Genomic DNA, 25,438 nt, shown 5'->3' on the forward strand with positions numbered 1-25,438 from the left:
TATCAGGTACCTTTTATAACTATTTCTTTTGTATTCTTGTAATAGCTTGTCAATATACCATCTAACTAATATCTCTATACCGTTTTCATAATGTCTAGACATTTGTACTGGTGATGGATATACTTGGTAAAATCGTAGTCCTCAAATTATAATTACATTTCAAGGTGAAAATTGACAGAGTAGTTTCCAACCATCAACAGATTTGTTCTTTCAGGTATTTAATTTCTAATTTAAGAAGCTAATTATAATGATCTTAATTATATAAGGACAGTGTCTTAGAAAATACCTTTTAGCACCTTCTAAATTTAATCGTAGTCAAGAATAAGATCTAGGTCCTGGGAACAAGCATTTTATAATTCATAGATCTTGGACTGGGAACCTAGTTATGTAAATTCTTAAGAATAACTTGGGAAGGGGCTTTGAGTCAGAACTTCACCAGTTCACTCACAACCCTTTCTCAACCATTAGGGTCCATATGGCTTCCAATGCCTGTTTACCTCTAGCTTGCCATGTGGCAAGAGAGTTAGGAAGGTTGTGTCAATTAGAAAGAAAACAAAGGTCCAGAGATGGCACGCACTAAGATATTCTCAGGGATTCTTCAGTTTGGTGCTATTTCTCTTGAACATGGTCGTGTACAGAAGAGGCTGTTGCAGGGGAGCCGGAGGTGGGATTAAAGACCAACACAGAGGTAGCTCTCAGCAGTCACGTTCTTTCTGTATCTAGCTACACATGTACTTTGGGTGTATTTTTATGACATATGCAAATATCTGCATGCTCAGGTTATATCACTATGCTCACCTGTATCTAACACTTAAATCTCAACCACAGAGAGAGAGATAAAATGGCACTGGAATAAATTTAAATTTTAGAAACCTACAAAAAAAAAAAAAAGAATCCTACACACAATAAAAGGGTTCTGGAATTAGCTAATGGTGATAATGGCACACCTTTGTGAATATACTGGAAGCACTGAATAATGCATTTTAAAAGATGGTTTTCATAAATTTTATGTGAATTATATCTATAAAAAAAATGCAAGCAAAATGTCCAGGAGGATTGGCATCCGGCCCAACTGTCTTCCTTTCATAAACCCCACGTCACACCAGAGGTACCAGCGCAGAAGTCATATTTGTAGGGGCGAGACCTTCCTGTCAGAATTGGAGCTAATTAATGACTATAGATCCTATGTGTACCCATATTTATAGGGGAAAGGACAACATAAGGGGTTGGCACATTCATTTTCATATATATCATATATATATATGCTCAAAGACATAAACACAGAGAACACATATATATGCACACGGCCTTTGCTACCTGATCTTGGCATCAGCTTGTATTTGAAACTCAGTGAGCTCTAAAATGACTGCTTACAGCCTTTGGTATATTTTTTTGTGTTTATCTTCATGGCTGATCTCAAGACAGAAAGGAAACTTTATTGGAAGAAGAATATAGAATATTTATTCTAAGTCACACTTCTTGTCCTTCTTAAGTTTAAGCTGGCCAGAAGTATGTGGTAGTATTTATCTCCTCTGATATTTTGGTTTGTAAATGTATTTATTGATTTCAGAAGAAGTGAAATGCAGGATTAAGATTTGTCTGTAGAAATACATCATGTATATAATTTTTCATTTTCAGACAAATCCCAAGAAAACACTTTTTTAAATTACATTAAATACATTTTAAAAATTAGTATCCAAGCCCCTAATAAGCAATTACTAATTTCAGAGATTAAAACATTATTTTCTATTTTAAGGAGATGAATTGTTCCCATTTGGGGAAAGTTGATTTTCCAATGTAATAAATTAAGGCACTTTTTAGAGAACTGCAGCCTTCATCTACCTCCAGAAGATGCTATGCTTTTCTTGTTTAATTAAAGACCTACTTGCACAAATGTGGGTTAAGCCTTAAAAAGCACAGCTAATTAATTAAATTCAGTGAATCTCCCAAAGCATAGTGAAAGTTATGTTATTACCTAGTCTAGATAGGAAAATCCTAGAAAGAATCAGGAATGCTTATACTCTCTAGGGTTTGGGACACAGATAGTATTGTAAATACGTAATAATCTAATTGAAGTATCTTATCCATGTTCAGTATAATTAAACTTAGAATATTTGACTTTTTTTTAAATTTAATGTTAAAATTTAATTTAATTTTTTAAAATTAAAATGTAATTCAAACAGAAGAAAAGTGATTCCTCTAAGTTTATAAAAAGTTTTTCTTGCACATACTAATTTTTCTAGAGCCATTGTCCTGGCATGTAATTTGAAATTAAGCTATTTAATTGTACATGGCAAAGAAAAAAAATATATTGGAAGTAAAGCTTAATTAAATTTGTATTATTTGCCCTCCTCACGTATCTAATGAAATAATTTAGAGCAAGTACCACATTTTGTTTTTAACTTGAGTAGTGAAGAAATTAAATTTTGCTAAACTTCTTACCTGGGGGTAGTAAAAAAGGTTTCTTTTTTTCTTACTGTGTTGGGCCCTTCCTTATTCAGAGAAGTCAAGATGAGTGAAATCCATCTTTGGAAAATGTTTCTTTATGAATGAAAATAAAATTACACTTTATTATTTTTCAACATTGCAGAGACTATGGCTTGCTTTTGGAAACATTTATGTTATGCAGTAATGTGCTTTTAATGAATAGTAACAATGGAGGCTGTTTTCTATGGCAACTGTGGTAACGTAATGATAAACTTTGGAAGGCCACCTCTCTTGCTTTTTGAGCTTGGATAACCCAGTGAACTTGCTGTTTGTTGTAGGATGGTGGAGAATGCAAGCCTGAGGCCTCCGGAGGCTTGAGCAACTTAGCTGAGAAGGTGCAGGTGGTTTTCCCTGATGCTTGTCTGCCGATTGAGTTGTACTTAACACTTGGGTATAAACATTACGCGTATTAAGAATTTCTAAGTATGTTTATTGATCTTAAGAATGATTCACCAAAAAATTTCTTCAATTTTTAATAAGTTTTGTTTCCTGTTATAGTAGTGTTACTGAGAAAGTTATGTCACACTCATATATTTCTACATCATCTGTAACCCATTTGTTTTTTTAAAATTTGATTTGTATGCTAGAGTAGAGCACGGATTTGTAAGCTATGGGATGTGGGCCAAATGTGGTCCATTGCCTGTTTTTGTAAATAAAGTTTTATTGGAACACAGCCACACCCATTTGTTTAGTTATTGTTTGCTTTTGCACTTCAGTGACAGAGTTAAGTAGTCTCAACAAAGACCATATGTTCTGTAAAGCCAAAAATATTTATTATCTGTCCAAGTACATTAAAAGTTTACTGACCCCTGTGCTAAAGTATAATTTAAGATTATTATTTTTTTAAGTGCCAAAAGAAATGCAGTCTGGTTTGCCGACTGCCAGTTAGTTATTACTGACAAAGTTTTTGTTTTTAGTTTGACGTAAAAATTATTTTTAATTTCTACCAGGAAAATAAGATTGGATATGTTGGGTAAAGGAAGAGCATAAAATGATTTTAAACATCCAGGTTTTCTTTCTCAAATTTTCATTTACAGACAATGTAGTCATTTAAACATTTCATGTGTAAGCATTTGTCTTTGAATGTCAAAATACCGGATGAGATTTGAATATGATGATTATCAACTCTTTTGAAAGAGGTATCCAAAACAAAGTAAGTGAGAGCTGAGTGTGTTGTTGCTAATAAAATTGCACTGGATCTTTTAGAAAAAAACATTTTCTCCTGACTCTTAAATGTCTTCAAAAACAAATGCCAAGAATTCATTATAGCAGCAGACAACACACCCAAAATGCTGAGCTAGAGTTTATAAAGCTGCCTCCTAACCCATCATTTTTTCCTTTAAGGCTTAGTTACTTTCTTTTGATTGCCAGCTCACATTTTTCTCTTTTTTCATCTTGGAAAAAATGACATTCATCATCCCTAGGACTGTTTCATCCAAACTTCAGACACACAGGAGACCTGGGATCCGTTTTTCTTTTGCATCCCCCTGCCTAGACATGTCATTTTGTTGCCTGAAGATGAACTATTTCGCAAGGTTCCAACCTTGTCATATATGGAAGTTCCTTCCACCCAGCTCTAATAACACAGAATAGCCAGCTCACACCGAAGTTACTAATAGTTCCACACACAGCATTTTTAGCAGTCATGCAAGCTGCAAATTGCTCATGGAGAGGGAGGAGTTTTCGTGTATAAGTCTTCCTGAGTTGAGATGGGCCCACTGGCTGCCTCAAGTATACTTTCTTCCATTGAATGTTTGCACTCACACAGAGAACTTAGAGTATATGACACTCTAAGGAAAAGCAAAATAGCATTAACGAGTGCCTGTTCTTGTTGTTACCATTTCCTAAATGTATTAGTAGGTGTGCAATTTCATTGGATCTTTTTTTTTTTTTTTTTTTTCAATTGTCTTTGTACCTATGATTGAAAACGGTAGTTGGTCTATGACTTTTGAGGAGGTAAGTTTTTTTTATCTATGTGTGTCTGTAATATCAGTGTCTGTCTCTGAAAAATGCAGTATCCTCCTCCGAAAAGTTACTTACCGCACTTTCCCAGCTGTACATTTCCTGTGCAGGAGGGGAGGAAATGAATGAGGAAAGCTGGTGTCTGCTTTTTGTTCAGTGGCTGTCCATTGTGTGAGCTGGAGCATGTTTCAGACAGTGCAATGTGAGTTTTAAAGGTTAGGGATGCAGTGTCTCCTGCAGTCTTTGCTGAAAGGCAGAGGAAGTGAGTTGCCTGTTTTGTTTATAGGCTCTGAGTGTTGAGCACATCTGCTCGTGCAGATGTCCGGTATGTGACTCTGTCTGGGCTCACTGAGGCGAACGGAGCTTAGCTCAGGTCTCTCTCTTGGGTGGGCAGCCCTTGCTAACATTTCCAAGTGAACCAAGCAAGGTTACTACCTTTCCCAAGCCCATCAAAACGAAACGTTCTTCTCCGTTCAAGTAGAAAGGCAAACTTCTTTCTTGAATCAGTCCGTTCTGAAACCGTTTTGGCTCCTTGGGAAAGGCTGGAAAAGATAGCCCCGTAATGCAGTTTCTCTTTAACCCTTGGTGAGTGTGATCGAGTCCGTCCTAGAAAATCTCCATCTCAGTCGTAGTGGCTCCCATGGCACTCAGTGGCGCTGGAGGACTCCTGAGGCTACCTCCCAGCCTCAGGTTCATATTTTGGAGGACGATACTGCATTTTTGGCCCCATAGCTTGCTTTCCCCCGTGTGTGTGAGTACAGAGCAGGAGTCGCCTACTTCCCACTCTGCTGCTTGCTTTGCAGACACTGAACTTAAGCTTCCTGCTAAAGCAAAAGCCACTAGGTGCGCTGCCCCCCGCCCCACTGGCTATTTTGATTTTTAGGGACCCTCAGACACTCAGAATTTCTCCCAGATCTCCCCCATCCACCCCCTACCCCCTTAGCTGTGTGTCTGTCTATAGGAAGGGTTCGAGTTGGAACAGTTATTGTAATGGGAAGTTACCAGTCCAGATTTCAGCTGAGCTCACATCTTTTTCATATATATATATATAACCTATCAGATGTTGATCTCTAATCATTAGGGAAGTAGCTACCTGGCACGTTTTAAAAATACTTTGAACAAAGCGCTTTTCCATGAGCATCGTGTGACTTTACCTGGAGGTTATTTTAACTCGATTCTAAGCATATGTCACTGTAACCTGAAAAACTGGTAGCTACAACACTTTCACTTGTGCCAAATGAATGTGATATAAGTAATAGGGGAGCTTTTTGTTCCTTGGAGTCCTGCAAGTACAATTTCAGCAGAAATAGGACACTTAACTCAGGAATAGGTATTACGGTAGTCTTACCATGGTCTCCTTGGAAGGGATTTATCAAGAAATGAGAAAAATCTCTTCTCTGCATTGTGAAATATGTGGTGATGAAATTCGGCTGGTATTACTGCCTGTTCCTGGCAAAGAGGACATTTATTAGAAAAGTTTCTGAAGCTTTTTTTTAAATCTGACTTTTCGACAAGTATGTCCGTTGTTTCCACAAAAGGGGGAATAGTTAGATATATCAGGATGAAAGACTAACTGTCCAGCTCCGGCTAGAATTTGGATCACTTCAACAGAGATCGAAAGAGAACTGACTCTGGGTGGTGAACACACAGGTGATACATAGATGATGTATTCCAGAATTGTACACCTGAAATCTATGTAACTTTACTAACAACTGTCACCCCAATAAACTTTAATTAAAAAAGAAAGAAAGAAAGCAAGCAAGCAAGAAAGAAAGGTTCAGCTTTAGATGCCCTGCCTTTTTAAATATTTTAGTCTCCATGTTTATTCTACTTCTGTGGGAGGAGAGAACTTCTGTAGATAGAGGGACAGACAGAATTTGATGAATACAATTTGCTCCTATAAATATGTACACTGTTTTTCCGGGAATATCTTAGGAGAGGGTTCCTGGAGGCAGCATTTTTGAGGGATTACATTGTATCTTGGTCACAAAGGAAGGTCCGGTATGGTTTCTTGTAGAATATGAGCGTCTAACAGTAGACTTAAAAAAAAAATTCTCTTTTTGACATTTTATTGTTTCTAGTGCAATTGAAATTCTAAATTACTTTTCATTTTTTTAAAACAACTTTTTAAATACATGTATTATATATTCATTGTGGAAAACTTGGACACTTTTAATATCTCAAAGAAAACAATAAAAATAATCCACTACACACAGTTAGTACCTGTTATTTATGTTGTTATGAAAATGGGGTTTTCCAGTTATCTCTTTTTCTACAGGATATCATAAGCATTTCTTCTGTCATTCGATATTTTTCACTTATATTTTAACAATGCATGGAACTGTGTCATGAGTTTATTTACACGTATCTCAGTGATTTGGGAACGTTTTTAGTTTTAAACGTTTTCCAGTAAGTATTTTTTTTTTAATGTGTTAACATTCCCCAGTTATCCCAAAGGAAAAGATGGAAGTGAACCCTGTTGTCCGGTTATAGTCAAAGTATAGGTTTGTCCTTTAGCTTCTCTACTGGCCCTGTTTTAGATCCTCTGCCTCCATGAAAGCCCAGGCTTTGCCCTTATCATCTGTTTCCTAGTCCTTCTTTGAAAAACAAATGAAAAAAAAAATTAGGGTTTCTTCTTTCCATATAACAAACCCCAGATTGTTCTATAGAAGATAAAATTCACCAAATACACACACACACACACACACACACACACACACACTGCAATAAGACACTCTCTTACAGGACATAGATTTGTCTTCTGGTTGTGCAACCCTGCTTTGTCTGAGTTTTGCTACTCTTGCAGAAAACACTGTTAGGAGTGTGAATCTGAATAACAGGAAGGTCTCATCACGCAGAACCTTTTCCGCCAGCTCTCTCTTGAACCTCCTGTAACTGCTAACGAAGCAGAGAGAACACTTCTGATGCTTGGGAGTGGGAGATGTTAAATTGCTCTTCTGATGTGAATGTACACAGATCATATGGCTGGTTAAAGGGAGACCTTACTTCCTAGCAATGTGATTGGCAGTTCAAGGGGAAAAAAACAGCTTGGTAATGTATTTACCCAGAATCTTTTAATCTGAAACTTAAAAATACCAAAAGCAAACATTTAGAGACATTATCATAAGGATTACTGCTCTTACTAACACAGAAACTGGTGTTCAGAAAAGTAAATATATTTTTACCCAAAGAATGAAAATGTCAGTTGATTGCAGCCATGAACCCATGTAGCCTGGTTCTTGGTACAGATAATTCTTATATATGTTCAGATACTTCGAACCCTGCTGTTGGAAAAACAATTTGAAGAAATAAATGTCTAGTGGTTTTCCCCCATTTCAACCCTACTGTGTCTTGTGGTTTCCCGAGGTCAGGGTGGGGTTGCTGTGCATGCTTGAAACAAAGAATTGCCTGTGTCTACGTTCTAGGTCTATATGGAAACCTCACAGGACTTGGGTCATGTGTGGGAATGTTGCTTTCTGTGGCACTCTTTTTATAATGAAGTCCTGCCTGGAGGGCTTCAGGGACAATTGTGTCACTGGGGAGAGTGGGGAGAGTGTCGCCTCTGCACCGCCAGCTTCACTCACTGTTGTTTCCCCGACAGCCCTGCCTCCCTGTGCCACTTGCGCCTTCTCTTTTTACACCTTCAGAAGTCCACTCTGTTGTTGCTGCTTGTTTTTCCTCACCAGTCCCATTTGTTGCTGCTAATATGCCCAGGCGCTAATGCCTGCCTCTGGCTTTGCTCTTTTTCTGCAGAGGGAGAACCGGAGATTACAGGAGGCCAGCATGAGGTTGGAACAAGAGAATGATGACCTTGCCCATGAACTAGTAACCAGCAAAATTGCCCTGCGGAATGACTTGGATCAGGTAAATTCGTCATTCACTGGGTAGAAATAAGACTGTGACAGCCTCCTCCAGGGCCAGGACCAAGTTGCCTCACCATAGGCCCGCTGGGGTCCCTCTGTCCTTGACACTGAGGTAGCTGCTCTGATGGACCAATGGGTGGGTGGGAAGTGGGAGGGGACTGACTGTGCTCTTCGCAGCAGGTGGAAAACGCAAGCCTTTGAGAAATGTTTGGGTCACTTCCAAACAGCATGTGCCACATACTTTTTTTTATACCTGTGAACTTCTCTGGCGTCTCCTCTCTTCGTCTGTACTTTTCCTAAACCAAGGGTTGCCAGCATAATCACCTGAGCACACCAGTTAGTATACTAATGCCATTCTAACATTGGTAGGGCTTCACTTTTTGTTCTAGAACGAATTCTCACCTGCAGTGAATGTGAAGATTTTACATGATGTATGCACATTCAGATACATGTATTGTTGGGTTGACAGGCAACCCAGCAGCTGAGAGCAAAACTGCCTGGGTGTGAATCCTGGCATTACCATTTCCTAACCATGTTCCCCGGGCAGTTCTTCACTTGCCCGTAGGTATAAAAAAGTCTACCTCCTAGGGAAGATGGGAGAATTAAATACGGTAAAGCACTTCCAATAGTATGTGTTGGATAAATGTTAGCTGTTGCTACGAAGACCTTAAATTGTTTTATTTTCCTTGTTCTTTGCAACAGTACCAACAGCTTTAGGACTTCCTGTTTTCTATTGCTAGCATTTTCAAAGATAGTTGGCAACATGGAAGGAGTCTTGTGTAGATTTATAATTACCACTCTAGGGTGGCCGGTTAGCTCAGTTGGTTAGAGCATGGTGCTGATAGCACCAAGGTTGCCGGTTCGATCCCCTCATGGGCCACTGTGAGCTGCGCCCTTCTTAAAAAAGTAAAATAATAAAATTATCATTCTATGTTCTGACTTTTAAAAAGTGAATATTCCCAACAAACGGTGCAGAAAAATTGAGACTTAAACTATTGAATCTGTAAAAAAGAGGCATTATCTGTGCTTTAAGGATTGGCAATATTTAAAATACAAATCCATTAATAATATAAATCTAACTGACTGTTTAAAATTGAAGGAATTTTAAAAATGTTTAAAAATGGCCCCTACCACAACTCCTTTTTCCCACCTAAACAGCTAATGTTGCAGCTCTACAGCTGTAAGCACAGTAAGATGACAGATAAGATCACTCATAAGGAAAAGAGGGCTAAAAGCAGGGAGAGGTTGGAGCTGCAGGAGTCAGCGCTAAATGGAGTTTGAAAATAAAACAAAAACTGCTGCTCAGGGCACCGGATACGGAAGGTACAAAGCAGCCCAGTGGGGGAGCTGAAGGGGATGGCCCTTTTAACCACAAACCCCATGCAACCACCCTATTTGGAAGTCGTTAGAGGTCACAGGAAAACTGTGAGACCAAAAGAGTCCTAACCGAAGAAGCGAAGAAGGAAGAGCCGCCTCAGTCAGTCAGGGTTACACCCAGCCTGACCTCGGCTATTATATTTTTGTACTAATAAGACTATAGCAGGGAGTTAGTACTATAATGAAATTCCCTATTAACTTTCCAAAGGCCTTCTCTCACAGCTGATTCTGTCATTTTAATCTTTTATCCATTAATAGTTTTCTTAAGACAACTAAATGAAAAAAGTTTTAACCAGTTGGACTCAGTGGGGATACAGTGAAATAGGCTGGAGTTGTAAATTGGAAGTTGTGTAGGTAATGTATTTGGTGGTGTATATCGAGCCTTTAAAAGGTTAAAAAAAAGAATGAAATTAAATACTTACCGAGTACCTACTATGCACCAAGCACCATATTTAGCAATTTACACACACACACACACACACACACACACACACACACGTATATACATATGCCCGTTTCATCATTTATAAAATAACATATTCAAATAATACATGCTTAATGGAGTAATTAGGAAGATTAAATAAGATAAAGCGCGTGCACACACACACATCCACAGCGTGCCAAAAAAATGTATCCACATTCTAAGAAAGGAAAAAACTGTATTAAAATTACGCTGATGGTAACCACTTTGAGCACCTGTTGTAGTTGCAGAAGTCAAACGTGACTTGTATTCATCTTTTGTTATCTGTATATATTAAGTCTTACAATTTTAATAGTTTTTCCCTTCTTAAAAGGTGTGTACATTTTCTTGGCACCCTCTATGTATGTATGTGTATATATATATATATATATATATATATATATATATGTATGTACATATATGTATATGTATATGTATATGTATACTCTGACTTGGAAACTTGGAAAGCTATCCTAACAAAAATAGAGATTTGGTTAAAAATATATATACAGGTTATTTACTGCAGTGTTACCTGTAAGAATAAAAAATAGAAATAATACATATGTCCAATAGAAGGGGAGAATGAAAGTATCTCTACAATTTTTTTTGGAATAGTTTTTAAAAACAAGGGAAGATTGTAATAGTATTTTTAAAAAACAGTAAATTAATCTGTATGTAATGTTTGCACCTAAATTACAAGACATACGGCTGGCATAGGGCTGTCCTGTAAGAAAGGAGGCTGGAATGTACCTCAGCAGGAAAAAACCTACAAAGAAATACATCAAAATTTTGCTACTAGATATCTCTGAGTGATAAAAGTAAATCTAAGTTTTTATACTCATCTTTATATTTCTACTTTTTCAATTACGAATCTTTTATCAGAAGACCTTAAATTACTTAACCACCCTTGCTTAAATAATAATATGCATTATAACTTTTCAATAATCAGAAAACACATTATTTCAAAAGTTTACAATTTTTTAAAATAATAAAATGCATTATTTAAAAATTAAAATTATTTTAAAAATATGCATATTTAAATAGATATATTATTTAAAAATAAAAATAATTATAAAAATATATTATTTAAAAATATGTAAAGTTTTTCCAAGAAAATCATTTTATGGATTAGTCTGGAAAGACTGCTATGTGGGTACTACTGAAATAATTGATTATTGCAAACTTAGCTACCTCATGTGAATACTAGGTCAGTCCCTGAAGAAGAGTCCTTCGTTTATTTCTTCTCACTCTTATTTCCTCCCATCATGCCTCTCTTTCTGTCCCTTTTTAAAGAAGTAAATAAGGTCTGGCCCCTGCCTTTTGAATCTTGTTATCTAGATGAAAGAATGAAAACTGCCCTTTCATGCATATCTCCTAATACCTGATTTTGCAGTTTCTGCCTGAGTGGGGCTAATTCACCTATCAACACTCTGTCCCTGTGGTTTAGGCGACCTGGCCCTCCAGCTTCCAGGAAGGGCACTCGCCTGAGAGCAAACAGAATGGACTTGCTTTGCCTGCCTTCACGCAGTTCGGCTGGTATTTTTCCATTCCCAGTTTATCAAAATCAAATCTCTTAATTAAAATAGCAAAACTTTGGCAAACATTAAACGAACATGAAAGCAGATTGTATTTGAAATGACATAAAAAGCAAACAAACACTAATTAGGTAATTGGGTACTTTTTGGAAATAAATTACTCCTTACCCTTGTCATTTCAGCACTGGCTGCAGGCTTCCTGGGCATCAAAGGCTCCTAGTTTTTCTCCCAAACAGAGCCTTCTGTTATGACAGTCACCCTCCCTCAGACTCCTTTTAATTAAGGGCTTCTCGGTGATCAGAAATGTAGAAAGATACAGCATCTCCACATCAGTTTCTGCTGCTACCTGCTCTCAGCCTGTCCTGTCCTTTCCAGTTCCCCAAGAACAGAAAGAAGAGACAGAAAGAACCAGTCCTGTGCTACCCAAGACTGTGCCACGTCCCTTCTCAGCACGGCACGTCCTGTGTCAGAACAGAAGCTACCGGCAATAAGTGGCAAATTCGTTTGTTTTAAATGGAACAGCTAGTTCCATTTAATGGACTTGGCTCGTTCTTTGAGAAACCATTTCTGATAGATCCTTATCCTGATGTTACAGCTGAGCCTTTTGATCAGGTTACCGGTTGATTCATGACTAAATCACACATTGCAGTGTCGTTTCTCGCACGTACATGTTGTAAAAGCTTTAGGGAGCAATTGGAAATTTCAGTATCAATAAGGCGTTTTAAGATATGGGTAAGTGACGTGAAGACTTAATAATAACAATGGTCCACTCAGTTTTATGAAATGATGGTGAAGGTTTTAGAATTTGGGTTCAAAGATAGAATCTAAGCATCTATCTGTTTAGTATTATATTCCTAGCGATTCACTTAACATGAAAGATGAGTTCTACTTAAATGAGGTATAGAGATTGGCTGTACAAAGACCTGGAAGATTGTTTTTAGAGGGAAAACCAGGTTATTTCAGATCTGGCCCTATTTTGAAGAGCAGAACAATCACTCCTTCTTCACTGTTTAACATGAAGGAGAAACTTCAGATGAAGCTTCCTGGAAAACTCTGGGACTCCTTTATACGGGTCCCACAGCAGTGTCTGCAGATGTCAGATCTGATAACAACAGAAAGAGTCAGCTTGCTTAGCTTGCCCTAGTGAAGAATTTGCAGCAGAAAACATGAAATTAAAAGAGTAGGTCCTTTCATCAGAAATATTTAGGTGTCCATTAAAGATTTCCTCAGGGAAGTGGTTTTATTTTCCTTTACTTACAGACATTTCCAAAAACTGTAAAATGTCTAGATACACTGCAGGATTTAAGAAGCTGGTTGCTGAATGTCAGGATAATAGCATTGACTCTTCAGAAGTTTACAAAAGGCTAAAATTTGGCTGTGAATCTCCCTTCAAGAAACCAAACTTGGAAATAAGTTATTCCAGAGTGCCACAGTATACATTATAAATTTCACAAGATGGAAATTGCTATAAGAGGAGGTTAAATTTTAATCTTCTTTAGTAGCAGGACTGTTGCTCAGATTTCCTAGGGTTGAACTTGAACCAGTGGTTGGAGTTATAGGGAGATTTGGTTAGATTTTTATGAACACTAAAAGGATCAGCTCATTGATTCGCCGTTCAAGGACCCTCTGCCTGAGACCTTGAGGAGGGTCCCCCTGCTTTGTGGGTAGCTTCTGCCGTCTGGCTTGCAGCTCTGGAAGTCACAGTTTTGAGTTTCCGTAATCTATATCAAATATCTTACAATTTATGAAAACTTAACTTGCAACATATCTGTTGCATTTTTTGAGGTCCATCTGTAATTTTAAGATCTTCTTTGGCTGCATAATTCCACTTCCCCGCATCCCCCCTAAAAATCTAACGTATCTGAGCAAATTTTAGAGTCTTTCATAGGGACTTTTTCACCTTAACTACCTGGCAGTTCCAAATGATCTGAAAACAGCTATAAGCCCTGGGAAATGGGACGTGGGGACGAGTAAGACAGTGAGAACAGTGAATGCAGTTTCTTTTCCAGTACCCAACAGACTGCTGGCCTGGCCATCTGGACATGTGGGAGATACGGCAAAACAGACAGGAGGCCACCTGGCCAGTTTTCACGATTACTTGGATAACTTTTTGCTGCTGCCAGCCAGGGATAGCTGCTTCTCCTCTGCGCCTGTGGTTTTCTCTGCTGAGCTCTTCTGTGGCCCTCAGCCACCTTCACTTCAAGAGTCTGCTTCTGCAGTGACTCAGAGCCACGTCCATTCATTCACCAAATACTGATGGTGTGCCCACTCTGTCCTTGGTGCTGGGCTTGCTTCTGGGGCTAGAGTGATGCCCCAAAGAGATGTGGTTCCTGCCACCAGAGCTTAAAGTCTAGTGGGCAAGACAAGTCACACGTCATTCATCATTATAGACTGTGCTAAATGCTATCAAGGGAAATATGAGAGATTTAAACAGAGGAACGAATTTAGATGGGGGTGTGTGGGGCAGGGCTCAGGCCGTGCTCCCTGCAGACATGAACTTGAAGCTGCCACCTAAAGGGTGAGGTAAGGGCTGTAGAGTGTAAACTAGACGCGTGTTAACTAAGTGAGACATGCACTGAATGCTTTCATAGTTAATTTTGGCTCTGTATGCAAAGTAAGATTAGAGTACTCGTCTGATCCTTCCTTGGCCATTCTAGAAATACGGTCATTTCTGTTTGGATTGCTGGTCCCTATTGCAGTTTTCCTCGTGGCTAGCTCTACCACAGGGTTTCGGTCTTCATTTCTCCCTACTCTGCTCCTTGTCCTGTGTGAGTACCCCTGTGCGCCTTGGTCTTTGAATTTTCTCATCTGTTTCCACCTGTCTGCTGACCCTTTCTGAATTGAGCCCCACTCACTACCAGTTAGAAGCTTCCATAGGGAGCTCCACCCCTTCATCCAACCCATCTGCACAGTCTCAGAGCGAGTGCCACTGTGACATCTGAAAATGGGTAAGAAACCTTTAGAAAGAGCGTGAGCTCTGATGGCCGTTCACATCTGAATTCGGCTCATGGCTCTCATAGCAGGTGTGTGTCTCTGGTTTGATCTCTGCAAACCTCACTGTCATCATCTGTAAAACAAGTATTGTTTTGAGGCTCATAGAGAGAAGGTGTGCCGAGGGCCTGCTATGTAGTTGGAGTTCCGTGAAAGCAGCCACCCCCGGGGTGAGCTGGGACGGGAAAGAGTGGCTCTGGTGATGCTGGAACAAAACCATCGGAGATTGGAGGAAGGCTACACACATGTTCTTACCTTCTCTGTGACCCACGTGCTCTGATGACAGGCAGAAGACAAAGCCGACGTGCTGAATAAGGAGCTTCTGCTGACCAAGCAGAGGCTGGTGGAGACGGAAGCAGAGAAGAGGCAGCAGGAGGAGGAGACCGCCCAGGTGAGAGGCGTGGGCGGGCTTTCCTTACACGGGTGTGTGGCGCAGGCGCAGGGCGCTGGTCAGTGCTGTGAACAAGAGATGTGCTTATGCGTCATCAAGGGTGGCGTGGACGCAGGACACGTGAGGAGCACTGAGTCCTGACGTTTCTTTTGAAGGAGTTAGAAGAGGAGGCAGCGTTTCCACCCTTGAACAGCTTTTAGGAATTTGCCTTTCCTGAGATGTCTAGCAGCAGTGTCAAGTTTTCTCCAAGTTTAGTAACTTTGGATGACGATCCAAGAGCTTTGAGAAATCTGTGCATTTCGTGTCGTGTCTCCAAGATAACTGACTTCTCTGAAATGGTGTATGAGGACTGTTAAGCTGAAAGCCCACAGAAATCTCGGCTGGGAGTTGCCTCAGTCGGTGATGCTTGATTTTCCTGGTTCATGCCTTAGAAGAAGAGGCGCCAACATTCTGGTAGGGCTCTCAAACCTTATTCCCTGGGGGAAGCAGCCTTGACTCATTAGCCTCCTGGCTCATACAAGGCCACCCTACCGTCTTCTGGGAGCTATGAGGCTAGTCAGCTGGAAGACACCACCATTGCAAGAGCCCTGAATAGGTGACAAGAGGGGCCTTCCCGCCCCAAATGTCAACGCTTCCGGCTTTCCAGGGGCAGAGCCGGTGGCTTCCCCAGTGGTCTCCATCTCTGCCAGTCATGGTCAGCCATGATCAACTCATTTATTTTAATGAGTTTCATCCTCACATACCTATGATGCTAAATATAAAACAGAACACAAAGCCTTTTAAAGACCTACATCCAAGCAGAAAAGGTTCCAGTAAAGTTACTCATGAGGGAATGTATCATTTAGCACCTTCCAGGGTTTACAAAAAGGGTTCTATGAGTTTTTTTGAACATGATAAAACGATTTTTGGCATTTACAGTGGACTGAGATAGATAGATAGATAGATAGATAGATAGATAGATAGATAGATAGATATACATTTTTTTTTTTTTTTAACACACTTGAAGTGTTTGAGGGGCTGATTATCCAGTTTGATCTAGGCCTTTTAATGGGTTTTGTTTTTTCTTTTACCTCCTGCTTTTGGGGGGCTCACTTCAGGACCTCAGATAAAGAATGAAGCTATTGGCAAATGAATTTCATTCATGCTTCTTCCGTGTGTGTGTGTGTGTGTGTGTGTGTGTCCTGTTGTCATCGTATGATACCCTCGTGAGCTTTGTTAGATGACGAAGCTATGGCTTAGAGAGTTAAGTGACACTTGCCCAAAGCCTGGCAGCCATGTAAGTCTGTCCTGAAGTCTGTGGGACCCTATCACAGGAGGTGAGAAGGCTATGGCTTATGTCCTTAAATTATGTAAGAGAGAGAATAGGGACTAAGTTTGAATCAGTATAACCTACAAATTGTTTCTAGAACTTTAGAATGTCGCAAATGTGAAGAAATTCAGAAATCTTCTAATCATATGAGTCCGATTATAAATTGTACTAATTTGTGAATTAGCAAGTACAGATTATAGCCCATTCCTAACTGGGGATGCTGCAATGCAGAGTCCTCTGTCTATTCTGATTATGTACTAGATTAACCAGACTTTTTTTTTTTTTAGTTTTTTCTTTCTTTGTTTGTTTGTTTTGCCAACAACTTGGAGGAATTGAATTCTTTCCTCTCTATGTTGTGGCACCCGACATTTTTCATCATCTCTGCCTCCCCCTATACCTAGAATTCTAGAGCTACCAGGCTATAAAGATAACTGATTTTAAGTTTAGCATTCATAATTTACTATTTCTGTGACTATAACAAGTACCTGCGTTGTGTGTCACCTGAGCTCCTTCTAAAGTCACTGTTTCTTGAAGTCTCCAGACCTCAGAAGCTCTATCTTTCCCCGTCTTTTTCTGACTCCAGTCCCAGAGCCTCGTTCCTACCTTCAGAGAAGTAAGGGCAGTGATGGTGGGGGACTGAACGGAAGGCCTAAATGTTTTTTCCGTAATTTGTAACATTTCTAATAAGGGTACCTGCAACGTTGCTGTGTTGTTTGTTTCAGACTCTCAGAAGGATAAAGGTAGCTTCTGAATGGATTGTTAACAATAGATTTATAAAGTAAGCAGTAAGCGTAAGCACTTTTGTAACAGGATTGCTCATCTCGTATACGTTACAGGAAAGATAATAAGATTTCTGTATCTCCAGAGATGATTAGGTTTTTCAAATGACCCAAGATGTCACTTCAGGGAGGAGAATTTATAGAGTTATAGTGTTTACTTTGTCGTTGGCTGTGATTCGGACATACTAGAATCGAGATGCTTGTGGAAATTTATTATTAAGATGTTGACTGAGTCTTGCTGTTTCTCACTCTTTCTAGCTAAAAGAAGTCTTCAGGAAACAGCTAGAGAAGGCAGAATATGAAATAAAGAAGACGACAGCTATCATTGCTGAGTATAAACAGGTAATGTGCCGCTGTGGTGTTTTTCGCTATAAAAGTAATTATTGTTGTTTTTCTTTGGGAAAAAACATTTTGGTTTTACAGTTTCCAGAACAATGGCGACACTGCATTCATTAAAATTGGTAGCAAATTTTCTCCTCTAGAACTGACGTGGCTGGACATGCTTGCTGATAACATGGGAGGTTTATTTGAGCAAAACAGTCTAGTTTGTTTACAACATTTGGGACACTTAGAGGAAGGAGAAAGCTTATTTTTACCAGGGGATCCTGTCTGCCCTGCTCGGAAGCTCATTTCCTGTAGATCACACTAGTAATATTGGCCTAAAGTTTAGTGATTGTATTAAGTGGCAATAGGGGATCACTGTGTCCTCTGCTGCCACAGTATAGAATGTGGGAACTCGTTTTCCCACATGGCTATGTGGCCTTGTAAGAGGGTGATACATACTACCTGGCCGTAAAGAAGAGGAAAGGGAGCGTATCGCCTATAGGAAATGAGGAAACCCTTCCTGGAGAAGGATTGATTTGAGCTCGTCAAAGACTGCGTGAAATGTGGGGCTATAAACAGAAGGAGAGGATGCAGATGGTGGAAAGGGGGCACAGCACGTGTGATGGCGTAGAGGTAGGTTAGTGAACAGACATCGTTTCATGTGGCAGAAGGTTTTAAGTATAAAAGAGAAGCATCGGTGAGCGGGAGCCCAGTGCAAGGAAGGTCTTCCCGGATAGGCTGAGGGCTTTGGATTTCATTGTGGTTGTAGTAGGAATGTTTGAGCAGGACAGTCGCATAACCAGGGACAGATTCTCGGCACTACTCTGTCCCCGTGAGAAATGTAATCATGTGTGGAGATCCACAGGCAGAGACACAGACAGAGTCCAGGTGAGAAAAAATACGGTCCTGAACTAAAATAAGTAGCCATGAAAACGGAAAAGAGGGAGACACAAAAATCGTCATTTTTTGCTAGAACAAAGGAAAACATTGAAAGTGCTCCTGAGATTTCGAATTTGGGTAAGTAGGAGAGGGGATGGTTAGACCTTAACCAATACAAAGAACATTAAAGTTCGTGTACTGTGGAACTTGCCATCGCTGCAAATGCTTTTTTTTTTTTTGTAGCCATGTTAGGCCATGGGTGGCCACCATATGCAGCACTCTTCAAATAGCAGTGCTTGGGACTATTCTGGAATATTTTCTGGCAAGTACCTCCAGCAATGTAAAAGGCAACAGACCCATCTGTTTGAAGATAATTAGGACATAAAACATGATCTAAATGCATTCTCTAGTTGGAATTGGCTATTACTGGCTATATTTCAGTATGTTTGGTTTATGTAAAAGGGGACATGGTTTGTCAGAATTATTTAGGGAGGTTGCTCCTTTTTAACATCGCCTAATACAGGCCTGTTTATTGTTTCCAGGCTTGGATCTGGAGAAACTGGAGACTGAACTCAACAAGCAGGCGCTGGTCTCTAGAACTATTTTTGAGTAAACTGGGATTTTTTGTAAATGTCTGTTTTGATAATAGAGGTAGATTTTTTATGTTTTTAGTGCAAATTGCACTTTAAAATTTGACATCCCCTAACTCTTTTACTTCATTTCTTAAAAATAAAAGATTCGTATTTCACTCAAATTCAACAAGAGTTGAACTTCCAGTGTTTTTAAAAAATGTTTTTAGCTTTGAAAGCACTTAATTTCTACCTGTTCTGGTACTGGTTAGCACCTTATTTCAGCAACAATAATAATGAGGTTTTATTTAATGAGCGCTTATCAGCCAGGTGCTGTACATCATCGATGTACAGACATCGTTTCGTGTGGCAGAAGGTAAACCCTTTGCATACATTTTTTTTTCCCATTGATTATCACAGCACAACACTTTTTGGTGAGGAAACTGAGGCTTAGAAAGATTAGTGAATTTGCTGAAGGACAATTATGTCCTTAGAAAGTAGTAAAGCTGGATTTCCTGGCTTTTCCTTTTTTGTTATGTTGAAATCGCTTGATAAGAGTTTTAGTCTTTATTATTTTCTGGTCATTTTACCTTTGTCGTATTTACTCTGCCACTTCATAAGGAAACTTTTATAGTTGAAAACAGAGACTCTTTCTGTGGCTGTCGACAGGAGACATTTCTGGTTCACAATTCTTTTCATCAGATTCCCAGCATAGAACTTTGCACAAAGTAGATACTCAGCAAAGACTCTATAGTTGATTCCAAAAGTGAGGACAGGAATTCTCTGGAACCAGTCATGAAGGCTGGTGACAGAAAGAAATCAAATCTACCCCGTGTGTTTTTCTAAGAATTAAGATACAGGTGTTCTTCACACCTGGGGCACGCCCAGGCTTTCTGCTCACTGCAGAAAAGACGGGCGTTTACAGTGCTAAGTCATTTGCAAACTTTCTTCTGGCATCAGAGATGTGAGTAATATGAGCTGATACGTAGTTATGTACACGTGCTGCAAGAGTCATTCTATTTTCCAGTAAAGAAACTCTTTTATTTCCCTTAGATCTGTTCCCAGTTAAGCACCAGACTGGAGAAGCAGCAAGCAGCCAGCAAGGAGGAACTGGAAGTGGTGAAGGTGAGGAGAGTGCAATAGTTCTGTCATAGAATTTCTTCCAGAGTCACTGTCTTAAGTGAGCACCTGATAGGAAGACCCCAATATATGAGGATGCCCCACAGGCACATGGGTGGAGACATCACCCCCCCTCCCCACCCCTTTGTTCTAAAGGAATTAAGGAGAATAGTGTCTCTCGTGACTGGGGTGTGATCCTCTTCCCTGCCAGCTGAAAGGTTATGTTCCCATGAATCTTACGGACTGTCCGAGGCAGGTAGCAGGATTTCAGCGTTGTCACAAGAGGCCTGGAACTTCTGGGTGGTAGAAACCTGGAGCCTTCAGCAGCCTGCATCCCAACTGTGCCTGAATTGACACTTCCGTGCGCGACCCAGTGGGATCAGCCCATCACTCTCTTGAACAGTAAACACGATGGGTAATCTGGAACTTGTCTGGAAAACCCATGTTGGGTAACTGACTTTTCCTCCAATTTTTCAGAGGTTTATTTAAAAAAACACACAAAAAAACAACTTGTAGCATTTATTTATACGCTGCCCCCTAGTGGCAAAACTCATTACTTGAGAATTACTTGAGCAATTGCTTATTCTATGGAAACAGCAGTAAACCAAATGGACTGGCTTCTTAAGAAGCAATGTTAGCACAACCAATTCTTGGGACCAGTGTTCTGGAAACCTGACATAATTCTGTTTGAATATATTCAGGTTTAGTACTAGTAAATAAATGCATCCTAGGCACTTTAGCATATAATTTAACAACTTGGACACATTATTTAACCTGTCTAAGTTTTATTTTGTATTCTGTAAGATAGAAATAACAGTACCTGCCTCAGAAGGTCATTTTGAAGATTAAATAAGATAATATATATAAAATGCTTAGCTTAGACCTTGGCACACAATAAATGCATGTTTTCATAAGTTACAACCTGAAAATCTCAGACATGAGAACTGAAAATATGAATCTTATTCTGATTTGTTGCTTACTTCCTGTTACGAAACATCAGTCTGAGGTTATTACTGAGTATAGAGTTGGCAGGCTCCCTCCCCAAACGTGCTAAAATGTTGGTTTCCTTTCTCCCCTTTCTTTGCCCCTTTTCCTACTAAGCCTTTATCATTCTTTGCATATTGTGGGTACACTGACCACAACTCAGCTGGTGAAGTGTCATGGCCTAATAAGGTGAACTGTCTTGAACTGAAATCTTAGTAGAAATAACAATGAAACAAGGATTTACACTGATCGCTCCATAAAGGTTTTATTGAGCATGTACTATATGCACAGCTTTTAGACTTCTGTTTTTTACAGAAATTATGCATGACAAAGAGCTTAGAATTTTCTTACAGGAACTGGTTATACACACATGCACTTGAGACATTCAGGAAACAGTTCAAAAGTATGCAAGTGATGAGCTGAATGACAGTGACAGTCAGAGTTGTTAGAGAAAACAAAACCGTAAGAATTGTAGACCGAAGATGACTGTGGATCTGGTTGGACTAACACAGGACGGGTAGAATTCAGTTAGAGGGGTTTAAACATGCCATTCTGCTAGAAACTGTGAGTGAAGCCTCAGAAATAGGAATGAGCATTTCAGTGTCTCCTTAAGGAGACTGATGTGATTAGCGTATGTATTAAGGAACAGAGGAAATTGTTGGACAATAGGTGGGGTTACCTAATGAAAGGCCATGACATTCAGGAAGAGGAATTTGAACTTGTTTTCACCAGAATAAAGAACAACTAACACTTATTAAACAATTACTGTATGTACTGTTACAAGGCTTTACATGTATTATCCCATATAATCCTCACAACTACCTGAGAAGGTAGACACTATAATATCTTCTTTTTACTGATTTGTTGTGTCTTTGTTTTACTGGTGATTACCAAAACAGGTAATTCATTTCCTTAGGTCACATAGCTGAGAAGCAGTAGTGCCAGGATTTGAACCCAGGGACTTAAACTCTACAATCCATACCCTCGGTCCTTACATAATACTACCTTATCTTTCTCTGGTGCTACTTCTTCGTCTCTTATTTGGCATGATGTGATAGCTTCCGATTTTCCCACCCTCCTGTAACCTTCCTCTGTCCCTTTCCCCCTTCTAGTTAATCCTTTTCACTGTAATGAGTAACCCCATATATAAATGTCTGTATCCATTTAGAATTAGATTGGCCATATATAGAAAACCCAAAATAACACTGGCTTAAACACAAATGATGTTGATTATCTCATAAAAGAAATCTAGGGCTAGAAAGATCCTTGGTTTTTTGTCAGTGACCCAAGCTCCTCCGTTGTTAGTGGTCCATATCGTCAGCGTGGGCTTCCATCCCCAAGGTCACCTAAAAGTCAAACTGGGGTTTCCACCGTCACACCCACATTCCATGGTAGAGTTTTAAGCCAGAGGGAGAAGCAAGGATATAAAGGCCCACCTCCAACTGGGTGAGCGCCTGTCAGTAGCCTTCTTAGAAGTTCCATTACCACACTCAGGCTGATATACCGTGTTTCCCCAAAAATAAGACCTAACTGGGAAATAAGCCCTAGCATGATTTTTTTAGGAGGACATGCCCTGAACATAAGCCCTCATGCGTCTTCTGGAGCAAAAATTAATATAAGACCCGGTCTTATTTTCGGGGAAATGGTATCAGAACTTAATTTCATGGCCACACCTAGCTTCAAGGGATTCTGGGAAATAGCACCTTTTAACTGGGTATATTTCCAGCCCGAGTAACATCAGGGTTCTGTTACTAAGGAAGCTGCATGTTGGGCGGGAATCTGCAGCCTCTCCCCCATTTTAGTGTCAATATTTCCACATGTCTGCCAGACTGCGGCTTCATGAGGCTCTTTGCTCCATCTCCAACAAGCAGCACAGGATTGGGGGAAGTGAAAGAATGACTTTTCTACAGGAGAAAGTCAGGATTCTGGTTAAGGACCTTTCCACGTGGCCATGGGGAGCTCTTCTCACTCTGTACCGCTCACTGTTGCATCGCTTACTCCGTGTTTGAGCTGTCTCAAACTCCCCGGAGTTCTCTGAAGTCCCAGTGTCTCCGCATACGGTGTTTCTCTGCCAGAATGGCCTCCTCCCTCTTGTGAGTTTAATCTATTCCTTCATAGGTTTCAGCCTAATAGAACTGCTTACCCAGCTTGGTAAACTTCTAGTCATTGCAGACCCGGATCAAAAGCCACCACATTAACATTTTGTTTAGTCCACAGTAAATGTATAACAAATACTTGCTGTGTGCTGATTTGTGCCAGGACTGGACTCCTTCGTCTCATAGGTTCTTGAGAGAGTTACATGTGTTAAGTGTCTGATGAACATGAATCAGGCAGAACTCTGAAAAGTGGTAAGAAGGAAATCAGTGGGGGCAAAGGTGACTTTTAGGGATTCAGGCCGGGGACAGGGAGAGAGAGCTTGCACATTGTCAGAGGAAGAACAGAGTGATCAGCTGAACATGGAATGAAGGAGAAGCTAATGAAAAGATGGCACCAAAGTCTTCAGGCCTAAATGGTGGTGACATGAACAGTGACAACAGAAATGTGGGGAGAGTTGCTGTGTGTGTGTGTGTGTGTGTGTGTGTGTGTGTGTGTGTGCATGCGTGCACGCGCGTAGAGAGGGGAAGAGTTGCGGTTATGGACATACTGAGCTTGTTGTAACAATAAGACATCAAATACAAAGATTCTGTACTATCTTTTCTCTCTAAACTAGTTTTGGAGACATTTTAAGAAAACAGTAGCATTGCTGGCTTGAAAAGTGTTTCTGTGGTTTGGTGCTGGTTGTGCTCTGATTGGCAATCCGGGCCCGAGGTACTTTTGTTACCTGAGTAAGGATCATCTTTGCGTAAAGCCGGACAAAAGGACACCGACTGTTTGTTGCAAGGTCGATTTAGGTCAGTGAGAGCGGCCTCAGTCTACTGTAGGCAAGTTGCTTAACCTCTGAGTGTAGAAGGCAGGGTGGTGATAGGACCACCTCACACGGCAGCTCTAGCAGGAAATGAGGTGCTGCACGCAGAGCATCATGAATGGGGCATGGCAACTAGCAAAAGTAATGGTAATCCAAACTTTCTAGAACAGATTTCAAAGAGATGCCATAATAATACTGTCTATTCCCAGAGAGAGTCTCTCTAGAGATATCGGGAGGAAAAGCAGCACCTGTCGTAGATAATTGGGTTTTGTGCGGACTGGAACCATTTTGGTTGTAGCACAGAAAAATAATGGCCTTCAGAAATGGGCCTGCGTTTGATGGCAGCAAGCAGCACCTAAATAAAAATCAAATCCTATGTTGTTTTGGGAAGTGACTTATGCTGTGGAATACAGTTTGATGTTGGTTTTCTCTTTTGGATTTTTCAGGGTAAAATGATGGCATGTAAACACTGTAGTGACATTTTCAGCAAGGAGGGCGCTTTGAAACCAGCAGCCATAAACAGAGAGGACCAGGGAATCGAATCGGACGATGAGAAGGACTCACTTCGGAAGCAGCTGAGGGAGATGGAGCTGGAATTGGCACAAACCAAACTGCAGCTGGTGGAGGCCAAGTGTAAAATCCAGGTTGGTAACGATACAATAGCAACAGAAGATTAGTAATGTTAATGGGCTAGCATATTCTAGGACTTTAGAAAATACCTGCCTAGCTCAGAATCATAGATGTTACTATATTTGATCAGTACATTTTCTGGCCACTAACATGTTCTGCATAGTCACAGTGACATCATTATTTTTAAACACTAATATAAAGGCATAGATTTAAATGAAACTTTAATAATTAAAATTGTATCTTGTGAGAACTTAAGCATATTTTTTTTGTTTTTTTTTATTGCGGAATATTGAGGAACAGTATGTTTCTCCAGAGCCCAAAAGCTCCACGTTGTTGTCCTTCAATCTAGTTAGTTGTGGAGGGCGCAGCTCAGCTCGAGGTCCAGTTGCCGTTTTTAATCTTTAGTTGCAGGGGGCACAGCCCACCATCCCATGCGGGGATTGAACTGGCAACCTTGTTGAGAACTCGCTCTCTACCCAGCTGAGCCATCCAGCCGCCCCAAGCATACGCTTTTTTAGTTTACCCTGAGATTTTTTTGCCAAGGTCTTCTCTCATTGAACTTGGTGACTTTGGTAGCTGATCCTGAGAGATGCAAGGCCAAATCCTATTATCCTTCCCCTCATGGTTGAACATTGACTGACACCCATTCTTTTCTTTGCATCTGTACCTGATTTTGCCAGATCTGTTTCCCCATCATCTCTTTCCATGTCGGAGGACAACATAATTAGAAAAATAGCCCTGGCCTCTGATGGACGTCCCCCATTTCCTTCTTACCAGTGAACCTCACCCATCACCATGTCCTGCCATGGCGCCAGCAGCTCCGCACTAGTGGTCTTTAACTTCCCCTGCGCTGGGCCTTGTACATTCTCAGGGG

At 40.2% G+C, this 25,438-nt stretch overlaps 1 protein-coding gene across 5 annotated transcripts in view; it reads left to right on the forward strand.

Moving 5' to 3' along the window:
• The window catches only part of RABGAP1L (RAB GTPase activating protein 1 like), a 423,826-nt gene that overhangs the window by 392,987 nt on the left and 5,401 nt on the right, over window positions 1-25,438 (forward strand). For 4 of the 5 annotated variants that reach the window (XM_019725918.2, XM_019725841.2, XM_019726079.2 and 1 more), the window contains 5 exons: window positions 8,203-8,313; window positions 14,962-15,066; window positions 17,413-17,496; window positions 19,980-20,051; window positions 24,381-24,578. In XM_019725918.2, the coding sequence (XP_019581477.2) occupies window positions 8,203-8,313; window positions 14,962-15,066; window positions 17,413-17,496; window positions 19,980-20,051; window positions 24,381-24,578 (570 nt within the window). Of the gene's footprint in view, window positions 1-2,191; window positions 4,444-8,202; window positions 8,314-14,961; window positions 15,067-17,412; window positions 17,497-19,979; window positions 20,052-24,380; window positions 24,579-25,438 lie in introns of those variants that run through there. The other variant, XM_019726145.2, reaches the window with a different exon arrangement.

Source organism: Rhinolophus sinicus, linkage group LG17 (genome assembly GCF_036562045.2).
Source record: "Rhinolophus sinicus isolate RSC01 linkage group LG17, ASM3656204v1, whole genome shotgun sequence".
Taxonomy (NCBI): Eukaryota; Metazoa; Chordata; class Mammalia; order Chiroptera; family Rhinolophidae; genus Rhinolophus; species Rhinolophus sinicus.